A 26044-nucleotide genomic window follows, 5' to 3' on the forward strand; every position below is an offset into this window, starting at 1 on the left:
CTGGGAGTGGCGGGGATGGATGGAATGCTGGAGGGGGCGGGCGGGGCGGCCAGATGGAGTATTCAATCGTATCACTTTGTAAATGTATATAACTTGTACAATGAATGCTGTGAATGAACTGTCTGTGCTGAATAACATAAAATAACATTGGTAATGTTATTTATGTTATTTCCCCCCCTGGTTTGAAGAGGTCCCGTAAACCTAGCGGTTTTGAAACTCAGTGAGCAAGGCGTCTTAGACAAGCTGAAAAGCAAATGGTGGTACGATAAAGGGGAGTGTGGAAGCAAAGACTCCGGAAGTAAGGTCAGTTACCCCTGAAGAGGTCATGCATACCCATTTTATATTAAGAAAAAGATAAAATAAGTGTATTATCAAAAACTCTCTTGGCCCTAGAAGTACAAACGTTTGGAACTTTGCGTGAAGTGTATTGGCCTCCCCGCCCCCCGCTCCAAAGTCACAGTTACTCTTCATGTGAATGGCAATATCATATTGCCATGCACACAATTATAGAAACAGCAAAATAGTAGATGCCATGCCGTGCTAGAATTGAAAAAAAAGAAATGGCATCCACTATGACACCTGTAGGTATTAGGGTATTAGGAAGGAAGAAGACGCCCAAATACATAATATCAGGACTGTCAGAGAGGCATTAGTAATCATCAGCATTATGATAGCTGTAGTATATAATGATTACATTTTGCTTAAAATCCAATATTGCATTATTTTATTTTAGCATTTCTAGCACTCCAAAAAAACCCAATAAATATATACAAATCCATAGTAAAACAACAATATGAACTTAGGAGTACACTTCAGTAAACATTTTGAAACAAAGCTCTCTTTGTGTGTGTGTGTACGCACATACATATCTCACACAGTTCTTTGCAATCCAATAGATGCAAAAAAAGAACACAGAAAGGAAAAGGGAACATGGTACATTAAAGCTAACCAGGTGGAATGACCTCTGGTGGAAGGATCAAGATAATATGCTGGCAACAGTATTCAAGTACAGTGGTACCTCAGGTTACAAACACCTCGGGTTACAGACTCCGCTAACCTGAAAGTAGTATCTTGGGTAAAGAACTTTACCTCAGGATGAGAACAAAAATTGCATGCCGGCGCTGGTGTGGCAGCAAGAGGCCCTATTAGCTAAAGTGGTACCTCAGGTTAAGAATGGTTTTAGGTTAAGAATGGACCTCCAGAACAAATTAAGTTTGTAACCAGAGGTACCACTGTACTATTGGAAGTCACTCTACTTCCTAGACATGATGAACATTTCCATTGGCAATAGGCACAGAAGATGACTAGCAAGAAGAACGGAAGTGAAGAAAGAAACAGCTCCTGTTGACAGATTTTGAATGTACACAAAGAAAAACATTTGTGGATAACACCATGGAATGTAAAGAAATAGAAGAAATCAAAGAACAGAGGGTGGGCACGGCAGAAAGGTCAGAAAGACTCAGAACATAATAAAGCCATTTGATTTGAAGGAAGTTTGATAAAGGCAATTTATCTGTGCCCTTATCTGTGCTGTGGGCAATTTCCAAACTTTAGTAGAGCAGTTGAAAGAGACCAGGCAGTAGTTATACTCCAGGTTTGGAGGTATGGTGAAGGAAGTATGGTGAACTGCCCAAGGAAAAGAATTTAAGGGGCTTTTGCAAGAACTGAGGAAAAACAACAGAGCCCATATGGAATGTCGTCATGATCAGTCCCTTTCCCATGAAAATGCTTTACAGTGTTTTCCTTACAGCATAATCCTATACATGTCTACTCAGAAGTAAGTCCAACTGCATTCAGTGAGACTTACTTCCAGGTTAGTAGGTATATAGGACTGCAGCCTGAATTAGAGCACTTAGAAAAGACCACATTGAAGTGGATCATCTGAGTGGATCTCACAGGAATGATCCACCTATTGATGGGTATTTCCTGCAAAATCCATGAGGATTTTCTGTTATAACACATTCACATTCTCACACTGATGAAATCACACTGATTCCATTACTGTGTGTGCTTGTGAAAGAGAGAGCGAGAGAGAGATGATAGAGAAGAAAGTGTAAAATTGGAGGAGACATCAGTGAAGAGTCAACAGAAAATACTACCATGGGTATGACTCAGGAAATTTGACGTAAAGCAGAATGATGAATTCAGTGAGCAGACAGATAATACAGGGAAGACTTATTAGGTGAATCACACTTGAAAAACTAGCCCTTTTATTGACACCTGAGGAAGAGATGGACTCCACTGTGTTTAGATACTGAATTCTCTCCAAAATCCAGACCAGCTGCCTGGTAAGATTGGATTTCTCCTTCATTCAAGGACGTTATACCCCCGTACGGGATACTCCTTGTTGCAAGCCACTCCAACTGCATAAAACTACAGATAACAGTGTTCTGTGGGGAGTGACACTGGGGCAGCCATTCAGGGTATCAAACCAATGCCCTTTCCCCACAGTGTTGGAGGATGTGCCAATAGATTCAAAGCACTTGCCAATGTTCCTCTTTTCTCTTGATGATGGTTCTAGCTGATTAAGTGCCAAGTCTCTTTTGATTACTGTGCTCACCAAATATATGGTTGCAAACACTACTGCAGGGTGCCTAACCTGTAGCTCTCCAGGTGTTATTGAACTCCCAACTCTCATCAACCCCAGCCAGCATGGCCAATGGTCAGGGATGATGGAAGCTGCAGTCTGGCAATATCTGAAGGATCTCTTGTAGGCACTCTTGTCCTTAAAACTCTTTCAAAAACCTGAAATTCCATATTTCGCAAAACATTTATCTCTTTAACCAATGGTAAAACTGCTTACCTTTCTAAGATTTTGAGGAAGAGGGGATAAGAAGAAAGTTATGCTTTTTCCTTCCAGTAGTTTTGATTGCCTGTCCCTGCTCTATTGGTCTGTAAATTGTTTATAGTATCATGAGCATGCAAAATGTTGACAGAAGAATCCATTTCTGTTCTTCTCTGCAAAATATTACTTTTACATTAATAGCCCCCCTCCTACTGGGTTTTAGGTGCCCTGGGCAGCATCTCCTGTTAAGTTCAGACATTTTTTCATCTCCTACAATGTTACAAGAAGCTCAGCAATTACCATTCATATGAAGAGTAACTACTTAGCTATGTGCTTTGGGGGACTTTTTTCGGTGCCTTTACTAATAGGCCACCTTTATCAGTGCTAGAAAAACCCCATAGCTACTCTGTTCCAAACAAAATCCTTGTGACTCTGATCCCATTTAAAACAAGCAGCGGCAGTAGAACTCAGAACCACTACAATACTGTATCTCTTTTCCTGTCACCTTCCACACACTAGAATGAGAGAGCAGAGCAGAAAGGGGCACAGGGGTTTACGTGAATCCTACGACGTCAGTGTGGATCACATTAACTGCATGTTCTTATAGAGATGAGAAGCCAAACGTGTGAATTGCATGTAAACATCACCGTGGCTATTCATGAGGTTTGTGAGAGCTTCTTGACCCTCCATGTGTAAAATCTATTAATTCTGCATGCCGGGATTGCTGAGAAAACGTATGAATAAATGAAAGAGGTTAAAAAAGAAGAAAGAAAGAAAGAAAGAAAGAAAGAAAGAAAGAAAGAAAGGAAGGAAGGAAGGAAGGAAGGAAGGAAGGAAGGAGGGAGGGAGGGAAAGGGGGAGGGAAAAAGAAAAGAAAACCTAGAACTGGAAATTTTGTAGCTCAGAACCATGTGAATAGGAAACTCTGAAGAAAGGAAGGTTAATATTAAGAAGAATTAATACACAGCAAAATTAGATCAATATAAAAATGGAGGTACACATCAAATGTTGACCGTTGTCTTCTCCTTAAAAATACATACATACATACATACATACATACATACATACATACATCAAGTTCTGAAGGCTGATAGCACTTATTGTGAACTGTTTACAGAATCCAGCCACTGACTAGAGTACCTACATGGCAGGAGTGCCAACTTGGCCCTGCGACTGTGGGAGCCCGGGGCTGTGGGTGCCATGCACCGTGCATGGCCCTGGTACTGAAATTTGTGGGTGCCTTCACAGGGAATTTTGTGGGTGCTTGGGCACCCAGGCCCCAGGGAGTTGACACCTATGCTACGTTGCCATCTAATGCTCCCCAGGTGGATCCTCAATGCAACTCACTATTTGCCAGGTGGCTCCACTGCATTCTAACAGCCTCACACATGTGGCTATGTAGCAGTTCAGAGAACTTGACACGGGTACCAGCTTACCAGTGGAGTAGGGAATTTGCATGCATAAAACAGCTGCTGCATCTTCCCCAACCTTTACTGGATTCTGCTACCTGCAAGCAGAACAAACCCATCCATCCTTCATTCACATAGGTCAGTACTGGGTGCTGTTGCACATGAGTAAGCTGAGCAATACAAGAAGCTGTATGTGCGCATCAGTGGGGAAACAGAAACTGTGAGCTGATTAATGTATAAGGTGCTTACCAGGAGAGTCACATGATGCAAATCAGGGTGTTCATCCCCATTGATTGATTGATTTACTTACTTACATACATATATGGGAATACATGCCCTCAGTCACAAACTGGAACTACAATACATGGCTTAACCACAGACACAATCACGTTACAACTCATACACAACATCTTCTTGCACTTAATTTTCTCAAACGAGGGCCTTGTAGACTGTCATCCCTTTCACAACTGTCATACTTTACATAAAAGTCCCAATTTCGAAAGATAACAGATGTTACAGGGATTTTTCAGCTGCTAAATCTTGAATAGAATTAGGTATAGGAAGACCAAAAGTTACAATTGTTGTGCAATATACATATAGGCAAATGGCAAATGTGTTTAGAAACTTCTTCTTTTTTACATTTCAGCTTATATGTGTGTTTTTTAATGAGCTGAATTTTTAAACAAAACACCTAGCTGACTTTTCCATTTTTAAAGAATCTAATCTATTCAATCCATATATTCCCTTCTACCTAAAGAGATTGCGAGCCAAATCCATCTCACACTGGGCTATGGGGAGTTTGTAATGAGAAGAGCTTTCCTCCACTTGCTTCTGATGTCTTATCCAGCCTTCTTCCACCCACCAATGGCAAAAGGACTCAAGCATCACTCCACTAGCCAAGACCTCCCACTTCCACCGCTCAAATGGGCAGGCAAAAGAGCTGTGATACCCCTAGCAGCAGAGCCCTGAGGGAGGCCCGGAAATTGGGTGTTCCAAGGACACTGCAATTCTGAGCTAACATGCACTGGATCATAAGCTACTCTCACAGCCAGTGCTGGTGAGCATCAGGCCTGATGTGGGCCCAATGACTGTTCCAGCCTGGAACTAGTGCACATATAAGGCCCAGTCTGCCTGCCCACACCTGCTACTGTCACCATGAGTGGCTGGAATGTAGGTGCAGTGGTGGCCTCAGCACTTCACAGACCCTCAGAAGTGGCAGTAGGAAGTTTGTGTTGTCTCAGTAAGACAACCACATTTTCTTCACTCAGTCCTAGCAACAAATTAATCATCCGCTCATTTTATTGCTTACATGTGTTATGAGTTTGCAGCTTTGGTGAATTAGATTGGAATGATCACTTACAGTTTCTGGAGTTCAAAGGCTTCATTCATGCAGGAACAGATTTATCTTGGTTGGAGAGAGAGAGAGAGACAGAGAGAGAATAGCAGACATCTTGGCTCAACAAGTTGGGAGAAATGGCTCAGTTTTCAGGGGTGGGGTTAACAGACAAACATGCTACAAACAGGTTTACTAGACAGTGTCCTCAAGTGGTTTAAAGTAACATGTGCATTAACTAGAAGCTCAGAATAGAAGGAAATGCTTTTCTCCCAACTTAAATTATATAAGCAAAACAGACTGTTAATAAATATATCTATCATGTAGCTTGGTCTAATAATAACAGAGTGGGTGGCAAGATCTACATTTCTGTTTGCTTGATTTAAGTATGAGGGACTCCATCAAGGACCACAGACTCCGACCACAGACTCTTAATCAAGTCCAAAGATTGGGGTTAAAGATGAATATGCAAAATTTTATATATTTTTTAATTGTCTTCAGTGAGGCCTACTCCCAAGTAAGCATGCATAGGTTTGCAGCTGTAGTCCCATTAAAGTCCAGCTTAAGTTCCTAGTTTCAGTATTATGCATAAACTTTCCACAGTGTTGCCCCTCAGACAAAGCATTCCCTTTGCACAATAACCTGCCAGAACCTCAATCATAAACTGGAAGTTAAAAACATGTAATTACAAACACAAGTCTTTGCCAGGTCATGTCCTTTGAACACAACACTGACTTCATAGCTATTGGGAAATGAGGGAAAATCTTCCTAGAGGAGAGCTTTAAAAAGCTTTATATCACAGTCAGTGGCTTGTCTTTCAAAGGACTGGGCTTCATAAGTGCCAGAGGCCTAACAAATGAACTATACTAGCCCACAAGTTCTTACATGGTCATGGATGGATTTTCTCTGAGCTGAAGGTCCTTTACTCTGAGCTGTAAGACTCGTTTGTTTATTTTACAGGGTAAAGATTAATGTTACCATAATGTTAAAGATTACATAGTTCTCTGCATACCAGGAAGTTTCCTTAAATAAATAAAATAAATTTAGTTTTCATTGTCGCTGCTTTCCAAATTTCTCAGTTTTCCTTTCTTTCACGCCACTCATGAATACTAATAAGCACCTCACACTTCAGCAGCTAAGACTGCAATCCTAAACACACTTTATCTGATAATAAGTCCTGTAAAATGGGTCATACTTCTGAGCAGACATGTATAGTGTTGCACTGTCACATGTTTTACTTCCCTTATATATCTTGTGCAGTTGCATACACATGTTGTATAAGACTGAATTTCCAGAATCTGGAGTTCTGAGGAATATATTCCCACATTAGAAAAGAGAATTGGCTGTTCACGAAACAAAAGGTGCAAAGCACCTCTGTAAATTACAGATATGAAGTCCCTAAATGACCATGTTAAATGGTATTGTTCTTGAGGTGGATGCAGGATGCTTTATAACATACTCATTTGTGCTCCAGAGACCAACACCAAACTCCTCCACCTCCTTCTAAGCAGGGCAAAGGTGCTTTCTGTCAACCCCCTTAAGGTGAGAAGGGAGTCAGGGAACTTGGTCCTTAAAGAGTTTTCTTTTCTTCCTGTCAGAGCAGAATAAAATGGCAAGAAACGGGATGAGGGATAAACTGCCACCAGTTAAAAAGAAGCAGACCGGGAAGGTGCCTTGTCACCATGGCAACGAGGCCAGGAACATTTCTGAAAGATGGGCTTTTTTGCTTGCTTTTCACCTGCCAATCTTCCTCTTCCCTCCTTCTCTTCCCTCAAATGTAACTCTCCCTCTGTAGGAGACACGCTGTGACATTTACACTCCCACTAATAAGCCGGCTGCATGATGGGCAAACTCCTTGGGAGAGCATCTGTCACAAAGCCCAAACAGCAAGGCTCTGCAGCTGAGGGAAAGAGTTTGATTCTCTCAGGCAGTTAGTGCAGGGATTGGTGCCTTTCCCTCTCCCCCCCCCCACCCCCCATTTTCTTCATGTTCTATTATTACTAGTGCTATTAAGTCAGGAGACTGTAAGAAAAAGCAGCAGGCATGGTCTTTTGGAGCCAAGAAGCCAAGGCAAGCCATGGCAAGCTGGAATTGTTTTCTTGCCTTTGCGGTGTGTGGCAATGACCCTGGTGCCAACATCCAGCTGGGAAGGAGCTATGTGATTGCAAGACAATAGTCACTCTCCAGAGAACCTCTTTGCAATTAGAAACGCCATCCTTCTAGCAAAGAAAACGTGAAAGCCAAGAAGTGGCAAGATGCCTGTGGTGCAGTTTCAAGCCTAAATCTACATTGTGACAACTGGATTTTTGACAAGTGCACACACTCCCTCTCTCTCCCTCTCTCCAGCCAAGCTTCATTCGGCCTCATAACCCATATTTTTCATGCCATTCCACACACCCTGGCCTGTCTCGACTGTGGTAGCAAGAAGGAAAATTAGGATCACAGCTCTGAGTCCCAGTTGTGCCATGCAGCCTATAGACATTGAGCAGATGTATAAATGGCACTGCTGCTGATTGTACTTGTGTGGTAATTCAAGCTTGGGTGTATTTCCATTACAATTACATGCCCCCATTGGCAGCTCATTAAGAATCAAAGCACTGATGTATGAATAAGTTTCTATCAGGAGATCTTTGGAAATCTGAAAGAAGGAAATTTGAGCCCCAACTTGCACACACAGCACACCCTGAACATATCTCTCTCACTCAATATCCATTTCCCCTCTCATTTTGTGTGAGTGAGAGGAAGGGGGAGGGACAAACAAAAAGCATGAGCTAATATTTACGCTTCTAAATGTGAAAAGAACATGATCAGATCTTCAAAGTAGAGACCGGCTGTGAAATATCCCCTTTCTGCAGATGGGCAACTAGTGCAAAGGGTTTTTGAGCACCAGAATCATGATAAAATAGATAATTTGAAAAGGCTGGAATGTTTACAACTAGAAAATGCATGAAAGATGAATCTGGATTCATGGTTCATCGGCATGGGAAAGGCTAGAGAAGAGTTGAGTGTGCATTGAGCTCATTTCTGGAGCAGAGATTCTTATTTCCATCTCAGAATTTTAGGGTTCTGAAGGACTGAGTAAGCCAATATAATAAAGGAGCACAGCCTACTAGCATTCACATTTCAGTGCATAAAGAAGAGAGGGGAGAACAAATACTCCATGCCAAAGGTATCTGCATGGTAAGCTCCATTGTCAGAAAGCAACACTATAATTTGAATTTATAGGTCATATAGCTTTGGGGTTATTATGAAGCTACAAAGAGGCTGTGTGAGGGAACTAGAAGTTTGACTGCCTATAGATGAATACATTATAACTGATTATACTAAAAACTCACACCAAAATCGAAAATGATAAATAAAACACAAAACAAGGGTGTTGCATTTCCACCTTCCTTTTGAAAGAACGACAAAAAGTTGCATCATAAAGTTGCCAAGCTTTTATCCGTTGAGATGGATTCTAACAACAGCAGAGATCTCAGAAAGCACAGCATATGTTTCCAGTATCCCCTGCAAAAGAAGAATTGGCTGTATCTAAAGATCACATATTTGTGATTCAATCCATAGGCTTTAGCATTTGAAAAATACACTTTGAACACTTTGAACCAGCTGTGTTTTATTGAGAGAGAACTGAGTAGGTGAGCAAGTAAAAGTAAGGCAAGCTTCCCCGCTGCTGAACTGGAAAAGAGGAGCAAGATTAAACATTTTAAATATATATATATATTCCTACTTGTAAAGACCACTATCAGTTAATGAAAGCAGACAAACATTTTAGAATATGGCGGACATTTCAACACATATTTGCTGCATTCTGAATCATTTGGTTTCAAGGCAGAGGTTGTGTGTCGACTTTTATCAAACTTTATAATATTTGTCTGGTTTTATCTTACATTTACATTTGCCAGCTGCATTAATGACATGAACCTGATATTTATGACAGCCATGACAAAGTCCCTTTTTATTTGAAAGGTGTAATATGGTCTTGGAACCATACTGCTGAAAATTCAGGAACTGACTGAAGTACACACATAAACAACACTGTTCTATGTTAACCTTTTACGACTCAATAATCCCTTGTAGAAATGTTCCTCTGACTTGAACAGCCTATTCAAGCACTATTTACCTCAGGTAAACCCAGCAACCATCTGATATCTGTGGTCTGCATATTGTTAACTAGATGTGAAACTAGTTAACTAACTAAAACTCAGACTGAAGATGATGTATAGAATAGTCGTCACATTAGACACCAATGTTTCCTGTGCTGCTAATGCTAATACCGGTATTACAGATCAGCTTCTACCTTTGTAAAATAGGGAAGAATTATACCGATATATTTAACAGGGGCAGATAAATTACTGGGTGTTTTTAAAATCAGTTTGCAATCGACATCAAACACTAAAGATGATCAATAGGCCCTCGTTTATCAATAAAAAAAATTAATGCATCAAGTGAACTTAGGCACATAATAACTGCTTTTTTGAATAGAAATCAAATGCATGTCTATGGCGAGCACCTTTTCAGTGTCACTGCAACCTGGATATTGCACAAAGGGGGAGGGCCATGTCAGAAGAGAATAAAGCAAGTGATTTTGATTTGTTGCTCAGCAACAGAAGTTGCGGGGAAAACAATCAAAGAAGAAAAGGAATAGGCATTTCCAAGAGAGTGAGTTATTTTAGGAGAGGAAAAGATTGGAGACTAGCAAAATGTCAGCTCACAGTAGATAACATTTTTTTTATATCAATAATTGAAAGTCCCTAGGCATTTGAGGGCACATAAGTATTTAAGGATGATTCAAAACATCTAGTCCACACCTTTCCCAAAGAGTTGCAAAGCCACTGAAGTGTTTAATCAACTTTGTGTGTTCAGTGGGGGAAGAATATTCAGATGCAAAGAAGGGAAGTTGAAATGTCTTCTGTGTGTTTTAAAACAAGTGGTGGCTTCCCAGGCTTATTGTCTCATATGTAGCACTTTGTGTCGTTGTTCTGAAGAATAGTGTTGTGCTAACAGCATGTTTCCCCCTCCCACATCCCTTCTCCCTTTTCCTTTCTCTTGTAGGACAAAACAAGTGCTTTGAGTCTCAGCAACGTAGCCGGTGTTTTCTACATCCTCATCGGTGGGCTTGGACTAGCCATGCTGGTTGCCTTAATCGAGTTTTGTTACAAGTCCAGAAGTGAATCAAAACGGATGAAGGTGGCAACACATTCACAGGCCTTTCACACCTTCTTTATGATACCAGCCAGACTCCTAATATTCCTTTAGGAATGGATCCAGACTAGGATGGCTATTAGGGTAGAACGTCAATATTTAAAGGCCAAGGAAATGAATTTTCCCAGGCCTATTTAGTGTTCAGCCGAATAAGATCTCAGTAAGAGCGAATTTGCAAATGGTTTGTAGCCAGAATTAATAGTTGTGGGACATGTGTAGAAGCCTATGTTTCCAGCATTCCTAACAAACACAAAACCTAACCTGGTTTGAAACAGAGAACTAAAACAGGCCAGGTAATCTGGCTCTCTGTCCTTGCTAAAATGGGATTGCTCTGGGCTAATTTAAACATATCTCACCATGGCTATTCGATTGGTATTGGAAAGTCGTTCTGGGGGCAAAAGGGAAAGAGAGAATCCTTTGCTGCATCCCCAGCCACCTGCGTGTGTAAGGTTCATTTGATTCCTTTTGCTGCACTGCTGGGGAAATATCTAAGAGACAAGTTGCACAGGAAAGATCCACAAGTTTCAGGTGCACAATCCTTACTCAGGGGTGAAATTTACTATGTAGCCTTGAACAACTTGCCTTACAGAGCCATTACGAGGCAATTGTTCATCTAAATGACACAGGATACCATAACTTTTGGCATTGCTCTAAGCAGCCTTGCATTGCTTATGACAGAGAAAATATTCTCAGACATCACAAAAGCAGGTCTTCAGGGCAGGTTCATGCTTAATGAGGTCACTTTTTGTAAAGCCTCTTGATGGTGTCACATTTAACCCATGCGAAGATTTCAGCTCTAAAATTAGCTCTCTGCCCTGTGTGGAAAAGTCATTGTGTCCCAATCCAGTGAACCACCGTTGAGTTTCTTTGCAGAAGCAGGGATAATTTATGATTGTCCGTTCAGCTTTGTAATCCTGAATCAGTACTTTAAGTGCAGAATTGTTTACATTTGTAAGGAATTCCAAAGCCTTAGAGTGACATAGCCTTTGCCCGCCATCTTGGTCCCATGATCTGTGAACTCAAGACATACCCAAAGTAATGGTTGTGCATTTGTTGTCTTTGTTGTTATTCATTTTTTGTAAAGAAATTACCCTTCTACAGAGCATGAATACATAAAGAAATATCAACGCTCTCCCTCCAGCACTCCTCTGCCTTCTTCCACTCAGTTTCTCAACCCATTAACCACAAAATAAGAAAAGAAAGAAGGGAAAGCTTGTGCAAACCAACTCTTCAGGTGGAATCTGAACAGCAAATAACAGTCAGCTGACAACTATTTTAATTTGTATGCAACTGTAGAAACGAATGCCAGATGGCACCAGGCTTTTCCTTTTATTAAAAGTAACTCTGTCCTTATTAACCAGGTATAACATGAATATATCTCACAGTTAATACACAAATGAGGAAACGGGTTTTAAGGTGCAAAGGTTTTAGAGAGGCAATATACCTGTAACACCACAGCCACCTTGTGATATAGGTTAGGCTGAGATATATTATTGCTTGCCCAGTGACTTTCAAGCTGATGGGTATTGAAACCTGGTTTCTGATATTCATGCCTAACTGTCTATCAGTTGCACTACACTTCAAGTTTAGCCTATACTGCTGGGGAACCTGTGGCACTCTAAAGGATGTTGGACTAAACTCCCATTATCTCTGACTCTTGGCCAGGCTGGCTGGGGCTGATGGGAGTCCAACAACATGTGGAGGGCCAGAGATTCCCAAGTCCTGCTCTGTTGTATATGAAAACACCCTTCAAATTCAGTTTTTATTGTGTTAGGAGAGACAACTATGTGGAAAAGCTTATTCATTACACTCTTGTGATCTTTCACTCTTATCCTTATGATAATAAGCAATTCTAACTAGTAAAGGACTTGTGCCCTGAGAGAACAAAGAAAGTTTTAAGACTTTCTTCTACATCATGCTTACCTCTACATCATGGTCAATGCTTATCACAATATTTACAAATTGGGTTCATGTTGCTAACCTTGCCAGCCACCCAAATGTCCTTCCAAAGTTAACTTCCTTGTTGCACTTCTTTCCGTTTGGGAGCTGGAAGCGGGTGACATGCTGAAAACTAGTGGGGAAGAGTGAGGCTTGGCAAGGGAAAAAATGGGAGGAGGGAGAAATGATTAAACATCCGCTGGTCTTATCCAGTCCACCAAATATCCATATTAGTGTTATGAAGAATACAATTTCCCCTAACCATGACTTAAGTATATTTCAGATATGGGATAACTGAACTGTTTCCATTGGACCACCTAAGATGTTTTTTTTTAAAAAAAACCGCAGTGACAAACTTTCTACCCTAAGATACGTTCTTCACATGTGGGTGTTTTTTGAGCAAGAGGGAAAATAAACTCTGATAGAATAAATATTAATGACTTTTAAAAATGTGTTTGCTCTGAATATGTATGCCTGCATAACTTGTTCATTTCTAAGCAGAATTGACAGGGAAGGGATCCAAGAGTACTAGGCTAGACTGAAGAAATAAAATGTTGTCTATTACAATTGCCCAGCCATTGCTAAGGACAGGGGGAGACCCCCCTTGTCTCTCTTAAAAAGGGTTTTTGTTTGATCCCACAGCAATCAATCAATGAAGCCATACGAACATCAACCCTTCCCAGAGCATCTGCGGCAGGAACCAGCAGTGGAGAAAACGGACGGGTGGTGAGCCACGATTTCCCCCAAACTATGCAGGAGATTCCATGCATGGGTCACAGCTCTGGGACACCCCTGGGAGCGACGGGATTATAATTACCCTTGATGGATATTCTGGGTGAGAGCAGGGTCTCCCTAACCCCAGCCTCTCCAGTGCTAAAAACCAAACCGTTCAAGAAGAGGGACATTGCACTGGATCTTTTAGAGGAAACCAGATTCATTTTCCTTTGTTTTTGTTTGTTTGTTCGTGTGTATGTGTGTATGTGTTTATTTTGCAGTAAATCCACAGGCAGAAAGCATGACCTGTACTGCAATAAGGAGAGGGCAACTGGACTGAACAAAATTTGGAGACATCCCTGAATACACGGTTACAGGAACACTGAGGAAGACAGCGCCATTTTGTTTTTAACTTGGTTGTTAATAAGTTCTTAGTGTGTGCAATATATATATTTTTCTTACTAATTCCCGTGATGTCAGGGTGATCTCAGCCCTGCCCTGCTCAAAAGTTTAAAATCAGGTTTAGTTTGGGATGCAAACCATACATGTCTGCGCTACTAACAGTGAAAGGGGGTGGGTGGGAACAATTCCTCTGAGACAACAGGACTCTACTGTGTTTTAAAGTTGTTGCGACAAAGCTAACTAGGCCATCGACAGAGAATTCCACTATTGAATGAAGGATTTCTGAGGCAGTTGAAGCGGAAGCCTAACATACAGAAAGGAGTAGGAAGACTTCTGAATGGGATGCCAATGGTTGTATCTGCATTTGAGAGAGCCTAGTTAAACAGAGGTTAATGTGACCTGTATTCCTGAGCTTGAAAGTGGCTATCTGAGTTTAAATGTTGTGAGTGTGGGAAATATCAGTCCCCAAAATGGGAATTTGACAGGCTACCACAAGGACAGGTCAGCAGCCGCCTATGACCATGGCTGTTTCCTCTAGAAAATGCAAAATATCAATATATCTATAGATCACATATCATCCCTCACTGCCTCACTGCCTTTTCAAGAGCCATTTCCTCATTCCCACACTACTGTAAGGTTTCCTTTCCATGGTGATCTTTGAGTAGAAAACCATTCACCACCAGTTAATGATAGACATCAGGGCTGTTTTGTATACATCTGGTTTATTAGTCTTTGCAAGCCAGATCTGATGGACATTCCATGGAATAAGTGGGCTACATGATATTTATGTTGACCAAAAAGTAATAATTTTAAAAAGTTTCCACAACAAGATGCCAATATTCACCTAGATCCAGCCTTCCATAATAATTGCTTGCAACTGGCCACAGTTAAAAAGCAAAATCGGTTTCAAGAATCAAATCTTGGCCAGCAGCATCATTTGCAAAAAAGCCAAAAGACATGGTTTCCATCTCATCCATCATCGTGAAGGGAAGAGGAACACACAGAACTGACCAGCTGGTACCCTACTTGCTACTGATATAAAACCCAATCTCGCAATGAAACACTGAAATCCAGAGAGCTGTCCAAAGCACAAGACAACAGACTTGCTAGCAGTATTTCTCCCAGTCATGTGCTCCTTGACATCTACATTGAAACAAAAGCTTCATTTTTGTGTGCGTGTGCGTATGTGTGTGATATCACCACCGTGAACAGTGAAATACTCGAACAGAGTAGAAAACGTTGCCCTGAAGAAAAACCATTAAAGGGAAGTATCTCCTACTCCATCGTAGGTCTGGAAGAGGCCCAACCCTTCCTTGGTGATTTCCTGTCCTCACAAATGCATCTGCCCATGACTGGATGTTATTTCCAGACTTTACAAGGGGCTAAATCTTCCTCCAAGTGCCAGTGCAAAACCCATCAGTATAACAGCAACTTGTTATATCTAATATCTGAGACCTGTGTGTAACATAAAAGTGTAAAATAGGAGACTGTAACATAGAATGGAAGCAGAAGGATGCGATTAGAGGCTACGGACTGAAACGGCTTTGTTGTGGGGACCATCATGACGTCGCTTTAAAAAATGTGTGTGTGTGACTGGCAAGTGGCTCTAAACAAATAAGCTACCATACATGACTTTCTGTGCTTATGAAGCTTCAAAAACTATTAAAGACTGGCTTCTAGGAACTGATTGTACCATTCAGCACTATGTTGTTCCATCAATTTCTTCCACTCATCTTAAGACGACATCTTCATAAGACTGGCAGCACAGAACCTGCAGATCCCCTTCAGAGGGCACAGCATGCCTAGTGCCTGTTTTGTTTTCTCTCCGTGCTGCTGGAAGCCTTTTTGTCTTCATCTTCCATCCAGCTGTTTGTCATGGCTCAGATCTCAGCCTCCGATAATAACTCTTCAGGGTCTTGTTCTCCGTGTGCAATTCTTAATTCTTATTTTTAATTTTATGTCTGCTTTGGTTACATTTTGAGTTTAGTTCTGTGTGTGTCTTTATGGTGTGCACGGCTCACAAAACTAAGCCTGTTTTTGATGAAGAGATCTTTTGGATGTCCAAGAAGAGACCCGATCTTTCTTTCAAACACAAGAGTTTTCCAGAGCTCCCACAACTGTCTTACACCGTAAAATACAATGGGAGCAGAGTGCAAGGATTTTCTTCTGTATGGAATAAAAAATATAGCCCATAAAACTTTGAAAGAGATATAGAGAGAGGGAGAGAGAGAAACCTCAGTTGCCTTTGTGGCAAAGGAATCAAAGAGACCTATCTGACAATTGAGCCAGCCAGTTAGATGGGTTTGTGGGGAGAAGCCTTCTATGATAGGACAAATGCCTGTAACACTAGGACATGAGACTCATCTTTGAAATGTTTTTGATCAGTGGAAGGGTGGGAGCAGAAAAAGAAGAATGATTCAGAAGAAGAGGGGAAATGTTAACTTGTAATATGTATTTTTACTACACTTTTCTTAAATATAGAATAATGTGGTGGGGAGGGGGGAACCCTTAAAGACATTGACATTTTTCTCAACAAGAAACCATATTTAACAGTTTTGGCTTTCATTAAATTTTGCTCTTTGGTACCTGGATTTTTTATTTAAGAGTTATGTTTGTTTTCATTCATCATCTTTGGACCACTACAAATGTTTTGTAGATTGATGTTAAAAATTAAGAAATATTGCCATATATGATATGGATGCTTTCTCCATTTTTCTTCCCTGGCTGTATTCCTTTGTACTAAGACCAGATGAGCGGAAGAAAAAAAAGCCCTGTTATCACCGCTGCCAATACAGTAGCCATCTATGTATGGTAAAAGTAAATCCCTCTAAATCTTACCAGAAATGACACAGAGTTAACTGATTTCCCACATGTTTGTTTAGCTTTTGGAAAATTGTTTCAGACTCCAAGCATTGGCTTTAGGTGATGCTACCAGGATCTTTAGATCACCCAAGGTCCTGGTCTATATTCATTTCAAACTGAGCTCAAATCCAAGACACTGGGATCTGGCCTGAAATGGACTGGCAGAACATCCAAAATACATTTTGAGAGTCCAAGTTTTGCAGAATTTGCTGGCTTATCTATAATCATGCCAAGCAAACCTCAGTCTGAGCCAGAGTCCACCTGTGATAGCTCTAGCAAGACACAATTCTCTCAGCTGGGAATTAGATGGCATTGGGAGCTGGATGCAATCCCAACTTCCCAGCCATGTCTAAAGTTTACCAGAGCTCAGCTGCCCTACCAGCTTAGACAGGGAAGTGGGGAATGGGAAATGCCAGAGAAGCAGAATGTTTTTTGTCAGTCAGATTCTCTGACATGTTACCTGTTATACTCTAAGGTGAATCCACCAAATATTTATGAAAATGTTCAGGATATATGAACCTTGATTATTTGATCTTATTTTTCACTTTAGTGTGCCACACTAGAAATGGCCTGGTACAATCTGGTACTTGAAATGTAGAAAACTAGATTTATTCTCGACTGTCCTTGTGTACAGTACTGTGTTTTGGAAGTTGGCAAGTTTCTTCTACACTCAAACCATTTTCACTGAATGCATGGTTAGTGTAATGACACTTTAAAAAACGGTTCAGAAAGGGGAAAGTGTGCTCATGGTACAGGTTGTCGAAAGTAGCAAAGCAATTCCTGTTCAACTTCTGCAGTTCCACCCAGGTTCCAATTTCATATCAAATTCCTGCCCAGGAATTCACTTGAATGTGGCATATTATACACTATTGAATTGCACATGTTCATGGTTGAGCCATGATTACCAGATTCATATGATCTTATTAAATGTGTGGTTGATCTACAAAGTAATTATATCATGCATAAATGGGGCTTTGAATGCCACTACCTGATCTAATTTAAAATATTTCTACATTCTTAATCTGCATCAGGGCCGTCATTTACTCTAGGACCACAACCCTAATCACATTTACAAGTGAGCTGGTTCCATTGAAATCAAATGGAGCTTACTTAATTCCACGAATACGTAAGATCTCCAACTTTTAATGAAAGTGAATCAGGGTTCAAAAGTCATCCAAAACCAGCCCTTTCATAAGACTTCAAGCATGGCTATTCCCCAGACAGAGGAAGTGTGTGTTAGAGCCAAGTATCTTTGGAGGGATGGAAATACAGTGGCGTAGCGTGGGTTGTCAGCACCCGGGGCAAGGCAAGTAATTTGCGCCTCCTAACCCGTGGATTTGCGCCCCCTAACCCTAACCCCCAGATGTTGTGCCCGGTGCGGCTGGCCCCCCCTGCACCCCCCACGCTACGCCACTGTGGAAATAGCATCCATAGCTGTTTGATTTTGATGGCTGTCTGACTACTTACAGAATAAATCATTTCTGTTTCCAGAGGGGGAAATTGTTCTGGATTTACAGAAGGTAATTGCTATTGGTGTTATGCAACTGATGATATTAAAACCTTTCAATTGTATAACGACTAGAAAGCCTTATGATACATACAATTCCCTCATAACTGCTATTTTAGGGAAACATCTTCCATGAAGTATGGCTATTTTGAACCATTTCTGATCTTGACAAGGATTAATAACCATTGGGCATGCAGGAGAGATGACAGAACTATGGCCAAAGCATCACCATCTGTCCTAAGTTGACATATTCACAATCATATGCTTCACTTGTGGATTCTCTTGATGTCGCTTATGTGCTTGTTTGCATTTCCTGGCTTCCTACCATGGAAATAACTATGATGACTTGATTGGCGCCAATTATCTGTGGTGACAAGCAACCCAAAGTGCTAGCCCTGTAAACAGTTCATATAAATATGGCTGTTCTTTTTACCAAGGCTGTGTATACAACTGTGTATCCCTGAGGTCCAGTCTTTGGGGAGGCCAGGGGCACATTTGGAAACTTGAGAGCCAATGCCAATGTTTATTATTACAGAAAACAGCCAGCAGAAACTTGAGAGCAAACCATGGTCTCTGTCACAAAATGGCTGTCACAAAATGGCTTCCAGAATGGGAATGGTCAGTCACAGGATCCACAGACACACCCGGAGCAGGGGGGAGAAACACGGAAACTCAGACCTAGCAGTAGCAGCACATCACTAGATGGGGCAGGGCAGGACAGGGGGCAGGACGACCAGGTTGAATCCAGTGGCATGTCTATGCAACCCTGAGCAGGCCACGGCACTTACCCACCCCTACCCCGTAGATGTGGATGCCAGGGAACATCATCACAGATACAAGTTCACCCACGAACACAGCACTGGTGATGCCAACTGGATCCCACTACCCTATATCAACTAAAAGAAGAATTGTGACATTCTATACCCACCCCTCTTTAATAGGATGCTCTGCTTCAGATGCAACGTGGAATGGGCTGCACTTTCAATAAGACAGCTACAAAGTAATAAACGGTACCTACCAGGAGTATAGTCAGAAAAGCTGTTCATGGTCCAGATTAAATAAAAGTGGTGCTACAACCGCTTGCAAACATGCTTATATATAGGGCAGTCTCATGATCTGATCCTAATCATTCCATAACTTGTGTAAATGCTCAGAAGGTTGTTAGGAGTCTGGTCAGCCAACTGGAATATAACAAAACGTGTGGCCGTGATGACTTTTCTGGTCATGAGCTGCCTCTGCTCTCAACATCCTCACTCGTGTGCCCGGCCTGTTTCACCCTTCACTTCCTGCACTGGTAGGAAGGAGGCCCCTAAGCACGTTCAGCTTAAAATGAGCTTAAAAGCCTTGCCACAATTGTTTGGAGGCTTCTCTGCAAGTTTTGCTGAACACATTTTCAAACCTTTCTGCTCAGTGCAAGAAGGTCAGGACGGAGCCAGTGGAGACGGTACATTAGAGGCATGGTTAGCACATACAATACTACTGGGGTAGTAGTCAACTAAGTTTTTATCAGCGTAAACCCACTGAAATGACTGAATATGAACTTACAGGTATTGATTTCAATATATCTAGTATGTGTAAAAGTTGACTAGCACTCTTTATATTGTCACGTTTGGCAGCAGAGTTCTTACTTCCTGCTTAAGTGACATTTCTACACACATCCTCTGCGTTTTGACCTATAACTCCTTCCATAGCTAGCTTTCCACAGTGTTGTGGCTTTGTAGATTGTGTTTTATATGAAGAGGCATTAACTCATGCAATCCTGACTGATTTCAAAAAAGTTCTTTGTGCAGCCACAGTTCTGGCCTCATGTGTTCTTTCTAAAATTTGTAACTGGCACTCAGTTTTGTATCTAGGTTGAGAAAGGCAGCTCAGTCGTTGACTTTCGTTAATGCATTCAAGTAGAACTGGTGTTGGGAACCTTTGCCCCTCCAGATGCTACTGAACTACATCTCCCACCATCCCTAGCCATTTGTCATGCAAGCTGGGGATTGTGGGAGTTGTAGTTCAGCAACATCTGGAGGGCCAAAGATTTCCCACACCAAATGAAGATAAAGAAAAAAGTCAGAATCCAGAGAAATTTACTTACTTTCCTACTTGTTAAAGTATACCATCTGTGCCCCTTCCTTCAAAAATACCTTTCCATAGGGCAGGTTTAGGAAACAGAATTCAGAGTCAACCTTAAACTGTCAACACAGGATCAGTTTTTAATCCTCAGTCCCATTATTTGTTGGCAAAACCTTCAAAATAAGATTGTCATATATAATTGTCAATTTGACTATGGCTTGTGAAAAGGCTATTCCTTCTCCCGAGACATACATCGAAACTCTCTGACTATGACTATCTTCTCCTTCTGAAATCGGTGTCCTTCAATTTCAGGTTGGACCATTTCCCAGTTCCTTAGTCTGCATAAGGCCGCTCAGATACAGGCAGCTGTTTGCCCAGAAGGGGTTCTGTGTGCACATGCCTAGGGCAAACTTTGCCAGTGGATGAACACGGACATTTTCAAAACTTCTACCCCATTTTTCCAGATGGTTAACTGCAGGGAGGGCTGGATAGCAATGCCAGAGATGGGAATACATAACAGATTCAAAATTGGGTTAGCAGATTTTCAGGGACCAATTTCTGCATGCAGGTGCCAAATCGAAGGAAAATGTCCTCAATAACATGAGCAGCAACTGGGAGGGAAGAGTTGAGAACCATATGAGAAGTAAGGCGGAAAGCCGTAATACCTTATATTTTTGATGGAAGAATTCCACCTTTAATGAGATCACAGTTCCTCGGGATTCTTGGTTACCTGCTCTGCATTCTGTTCTGGGTGTGGAGTGTGGGGATATCAAATCCCATGGCTTTCAGCAGTAATTGTATACTCATAATACCTATACTTCTATATCCCAGACCATTCTCCCACCATCCAGTCTTATACCTACAATTGCCTGTATGATATATCTACCAAGACTATATCATTGCTATCCCAAGCTCAGCGCATTCAAGGGTGAACTGCTAGTCTCCCCCTTCAAGCCCTATTGGCTGTTGAGGACCTTTTAGGCTGGTAGGACAGAGGGCAGGGCAGGTAATAGTGGGATCCTAAATAAGTGTACATTGGATTGCAGTCTTAGGGTTCCCTATTTGTTCTAGAGCCAGCGTGGTGTGAGAGCCAGTGTGGTGTAGTGGTTAAGAGCGGTGGACTTGTAATCTGGTGAACCGGGTTCACATCCCCGCTCCTCCACATGCAGCTGCTGGGTGACCTTGGGCCAGTCACACTTTTTTGAAGTCTCTCAGCCCCACTCACCTCACAGAGTGTTTGTTGTGGGGGAGGAAGGGAAAGGAGATTGTTAGCTGCTTTGAGACTCCTTAAGGGGAGTGAAAGGCAGGCTATCAAGTCCAAACTCCTCCTCCTCCTCTTCTTCTTCTACTACGTACTACTACTACTGGTTGTGTTCTTTTGTCTTTAACAACAGCCTGACATGCAAATATTGAACAAGTGAAGATTTTTCCTTGCATGGGAAAGCTTCCAACCTGAGCTTTTGCATATGCCCTCAGAAGTAAGCCCTGAGATGATCAAGGAGATTTACTCCTATGTGCATAGGTACTCTGCCCCTTCAGCTGTAACAAAGACTTTCATTCTCTGAAATAATTCTTCCCATCTTCCCTTGAAGACTGATGCCTTTAATTCCTTTTGAGAACCCTTACATGATGTCAGCTCTCTTTCTTCCTTCTTTTCCCTCTTCAAAATGCACATTTTCCCTCCATCATTTGTATAACACCCATATTCAAAGACAACTTTTAGCACGTATGAGTATATTTGCTTGCATTCTTCCCTTTTTAATTTATGTTAACACTTGTGTCTTCCTTTTGTTGTCTCTCCTCCACTGTCAAAATTTAGATTTAGGGCAGGGTCCTGTCTTTCCCCCTTATTTTACTTTGTAAAGTGCTTCTAAATATTAATAACATATTCTTCTACTGCTTCACCAAAAACACAAGTCTATGAAGTCATGCCAAATATTATTTGGTCTGCAGAAAGCCAGTTGAATTACCCAGCTTATTCACCAGGCAACTGAGCCTGATGGGGTCTCATGTGTGGGTGGCTAATCTTGTTTATAAAGGAGACCTTGGACAATGCACAGTGGCTAGAGGGCTTGATTAAGCTGATTCTTAAAACATGTACTAATAAAGGAAGCTGCTTCTTCCTCCTCCTCCTCCTCCTCTTCACATTAAATGAATCCTTTCCTAACAATTCCCCCCACCCACAGTCACAATTTTTCTACCTCTACAAAGCGCCCAGCAGGACACTTTTTCTTTCATTTATCAACATACAGCAAGAGATTAACTTTGAAAATCAAAAAAAGATCACTATTAGTTTAGTCCTTTTTTCTATAGCAAGGTGTCCACCAGGTCACTGATGCTGACCTCAGGAATGAGAAACTGGTGGTTTCTGACAGAACACCATGGGCAGATTCAACTAACCCAATCTGCTAGTGGAAACCAGCACAAGGGGTCGTACTAGTACAATGGTGCTTTCTTCCCTCCCACTGTGCCTCTCTCAAATCCGCTATGGAGAGTTGGAAGAACACAAGGGAATGAGAGAAGAGAGAATTCCATCTGTGAAGCAGAAATGCTTTGCCCTGATGGAACAATCACCTTAGGGCAACACTGAATTCCACCCATTGTGCCCTAAATGGGATTGGGAGAGTAAACTTCGAAAATTCATTCCTCTATAGTTTTAAGTAAAATACAAGATAAATATGCATAAATGAAGAGTATGAGAAGAGTAAGACTCTAGTCTTAAGAGTTCCTGGAGGAGAAATTCAAGTCCTGGACATTTTCTTGGGAAACGAGGGAAGCAATAATTTAAGTACACCTAAGAGATAAACATGTCTTTGCACCTCCACATTTATAATGTGCAAAGCTGTTGTTTTTTCCAGGTACAAAAGCATCATGAGGATGATTTTCTTAAATGATATTTATTAAATTTTCCATCCATGAGGATGATGATTAATGGAATCAGAACAGCTATGGAGGTGAAATTTAACTCCTTCCTTTCTCGCTGCAGCCAGAAGTTAAGCCTTCTTCCCAAGCTAGTAATTGGCCTGTGAGGAAATCCTCCATTGCCAACAAACAGGGATTGCCCCACAAAGCAGCTAACAGCTTCAGAAATTGATACCTCTCAGGACTGCATCAGGGGAGGGAAGAGTGAAATTCTCCTTCCCTGCTTGCTGTGATTCCAATATTTACCAGTTCTCAGCTGAGCAGATGCTATTTGCATTTTTCAAGAGCTGCATGTTAGATCCTGTCACGTTTATTTAATATCATGTGTAGTTTGGCCCAAAATATGTAGGAGGAGGAAACATCTCCAAAACACATGGGTAATCAGGTTTTCAGACTTTCCTCAAATCACAGAAAGAGAGTGCTTGTAGTCTCACGAAACTGCCTCAAGTTCTAGACAACTTCATTGCTGATAAACCTTGTCTATACTGATATGATGTTGCTTCCCCTGCCTCTCAGCTACGGGGTAACTCTAGTTATATTGACTTCCTTTCCTCTGAGGCATTCTAGTAAATGGGTTTTTGTCACACATTTGTGTAGCACTCTATAACCTGTCGGTGAAAGGCAGTTAGGAATTATTTCAAATGAAACAGATATAGTTCTTCAGAAATACAAAGTTGCATAGTGCAATCTTCTACACGATCACTTGGAAGTAAGTTTTATCAATGTCAGTGGGATGTATTCTCAGGTATTCATAGATCAGATGTAATGATCTCTGGTAGGCAATCAAGCCCCGATAAGAAGTAATGACTCTCTGGCAGTTTAATGTACGTTTATTTTACAAAAAGACACATCCAGAGCCCGGCATCTTGCCTGCTCACATTTCGTTTGTTGGTCAGTCTGAAATTTCGCCCCTCCCACAGCAGGAAGGATGCCAGACTCCCGCCTTTTCCCTCTTGCCCTTCTGTTGCCTTCTGACTTGATCCAAATGCCTGGATCGGGGACTGAGAGGCTGACCTCCCCACTCTCACTCGACACAGACTGAAACTCAGACCTCTGCTTATTTGCTGATTGCCTAGCAATGCTCTGGCTGCCTTCCAACTCTTCCTCTCCTTGAGAGCTAATAGAGTCTTCTCTGGAAAGGGGGGTCGAACTGCCCTTTCTCAATTCTGACAGCCAGTTCTCATCTGCAGAGTTGGACTCATTCATTTAGTTCAATCTCTGAGTCTAACTCATCCCCTGTGCTCGGGGGGGGGGGGAGGCATGTTCCTGACATCAGATCCACTTACTGAAGAGTGCGCCCTGTTGCAGTAGTCGCTGATATTGTGGGGCAGTGCCATTCTTCTTGCACACTGACTTTGTTGCACCTTACCTGGACAGGCCTGAGAAAGGATGGTGCCGAGGTCAAGCTGTGCAGACATACTGCTGGAGCCTAGCCAGGGCTCCAGTGGGCACATTTGCACCACCCCAGCCTCACTGCTGCCTGCCCCACCTGGGTAATCTGCAGCAACTCCTGTGTCAGAAGTGCAGATCTATGCCATCACAGTGGCTGCTTTTGCCCCAGTGAACTTAGTGGGTCTTTCTTCTGAGTAGACAGCCATAGAATTACATTGTTAATTTTCCTGTGGAAATTTCAGCTCCTTTACTAGTGCTCAGATTGCCTAGTGTCCCGTTCTCATTTAGTGTTGTCCTCCATAATTCATGTTGATAATCTTCCACTCATGACACCATTTTAAAATTCCCATGTGGCAAGTGCATGACTCCTGCCGAAATGCCGTAACACAGCTGTTGTTGGCAATATATTCACAATTTTTTTAATGGTTCCACCACTCCCACTTCGGTGAAGACGAGCCTGGAAAGTTTGTCCAGGGATCTGGGAATATAGCTTCCCAAATTAGAGGCATTTTCAAAAGATTTTCACCAAGGTTCATAAGATTGGAATGCAGATCCACAATAACTGAGGGTACTTTACTATGTGCTCAAAATCCCAGAAAATCTTATTTCCAAAGAAGGGAAACAAAGTAATATTTTCAGGCCTTTCATCCCTGGTTTTAAAACCAATTGGCTGCAGTACAGTAAAGAGTTACGATAGGCAAACATAAACCCAGCGAAATCAATGGATTTAGTCACTTAAATCTGTATTGGATTATAGCAATTACAATTTCATTGCAACAAAGGTGCCAGAAGCCCAGTTATGTGTAAGTATTTATTTAGAAGTAAATCTAATTGGTTTCAGTGGAACACATAGGAGCATGAGAAGAGCTCTGCAGGATCAGGCCAAAGGCCTATTTAATTCAGTCTCCTGTGTTCACAGTGGCCAACCAGATGTCTATGAGAAGGCCGCCAGCAGGACCTTCTGAACCGAATGGAAAATGTGTGGTTGCATTTTTCTGTGCTTTATTTTAATATATGTTAAAATTAGCAGTGGGGTGGGGGATCCAGACTGTGATATGTGGGGGTGCTTCACCACTTCTGCACACAGCCAGGAATATTGTTACTGCACCGTGAAACAGCTCTTTGCTATTAGAGGGAAAATTATATAAACTAGCACAGAGAATTTAGTGCCAATGGGAGGTGCAGGAAATGATTTTTGTCATAGCCACGTCAAGGGAAGAAAAAGGCAGACTTTCCTTTATCACATGCTGGGTCCTGACAAAAAGTATTTGTGTGTGTGCGACCACATCTAAGTTTTGCCTTAAGTTCTTGAAATTGAAGGCAGTTGCTGGTCAATAGCACTAAGGAGAAAATCTGCCATATACAAAAAAGAGATCCTCTGTCAAAAATGGGGAACCTGTGGTCCTCCAGATTTGCTTACACATCAGCTCTCTTCAGCCACAGCCAGCCTGGGCATAGGTCAGGAATGATGGTAATGGTAGTCTAACAGAATCTAGACAGATTCAGGGGGATAG

At 41.7% G+C, this 26044-nt stretch overlaps 1 protein-coding gene across 8 annotated transcripts in view; it reads left to right on the forward strand.

Moving 5' to 3' along the window:
• GRIA1 (glutamate ionotropic receptor AMPA type subunit 1) overlaps positions 1-16374 on the forward strand; it is a 193284-nt gene extending 176910 nt beyond the window's left edge. The window contains exons 14-17 of one of the 8 annotated variants that reach the window (XM_053377070.1): positions 189-303; positions 10580-10714; positions 13289-13502; positions 13663-16374. In XM_053377070.1, coding sequence (XP_053233045.1) covers positions 189-303; positions 10580-10714; positions 13289-13480 — 442 coding nt within the window. In that variant the 3' untranslated portion in view covers positions 13481-13502; positions 13663-16374. Of the gene's footprint in view, positions 1-188; positions 308-10579; positions 10715-13288 lie in introns of those variants that run through there. The other 7 variants (XM_053377071.1, XM_053377068.1, XR_008328948.1 and 4 more) reach the window with 7 other exon arrangements.
• Positions 16375-26044: the final 9670 nt, after the last annotated feature.

This window comes from Podarcis raffonei, chromosome 2, assembly GCF_027172205.1.
Source record: "Podarcis raffonei isolate rPodRaf1 chromosome 2, rPodRaf1.pri, whole genome shotgun sequence".
In the NCBI taxonomy this organism is placed as follows: domain Eukaryota; kingdom Metazoa; phylum Chordata; class Lepidosauria; order Squamata; family Lacertidae; genus Podarcis; species Podarcis raffonei.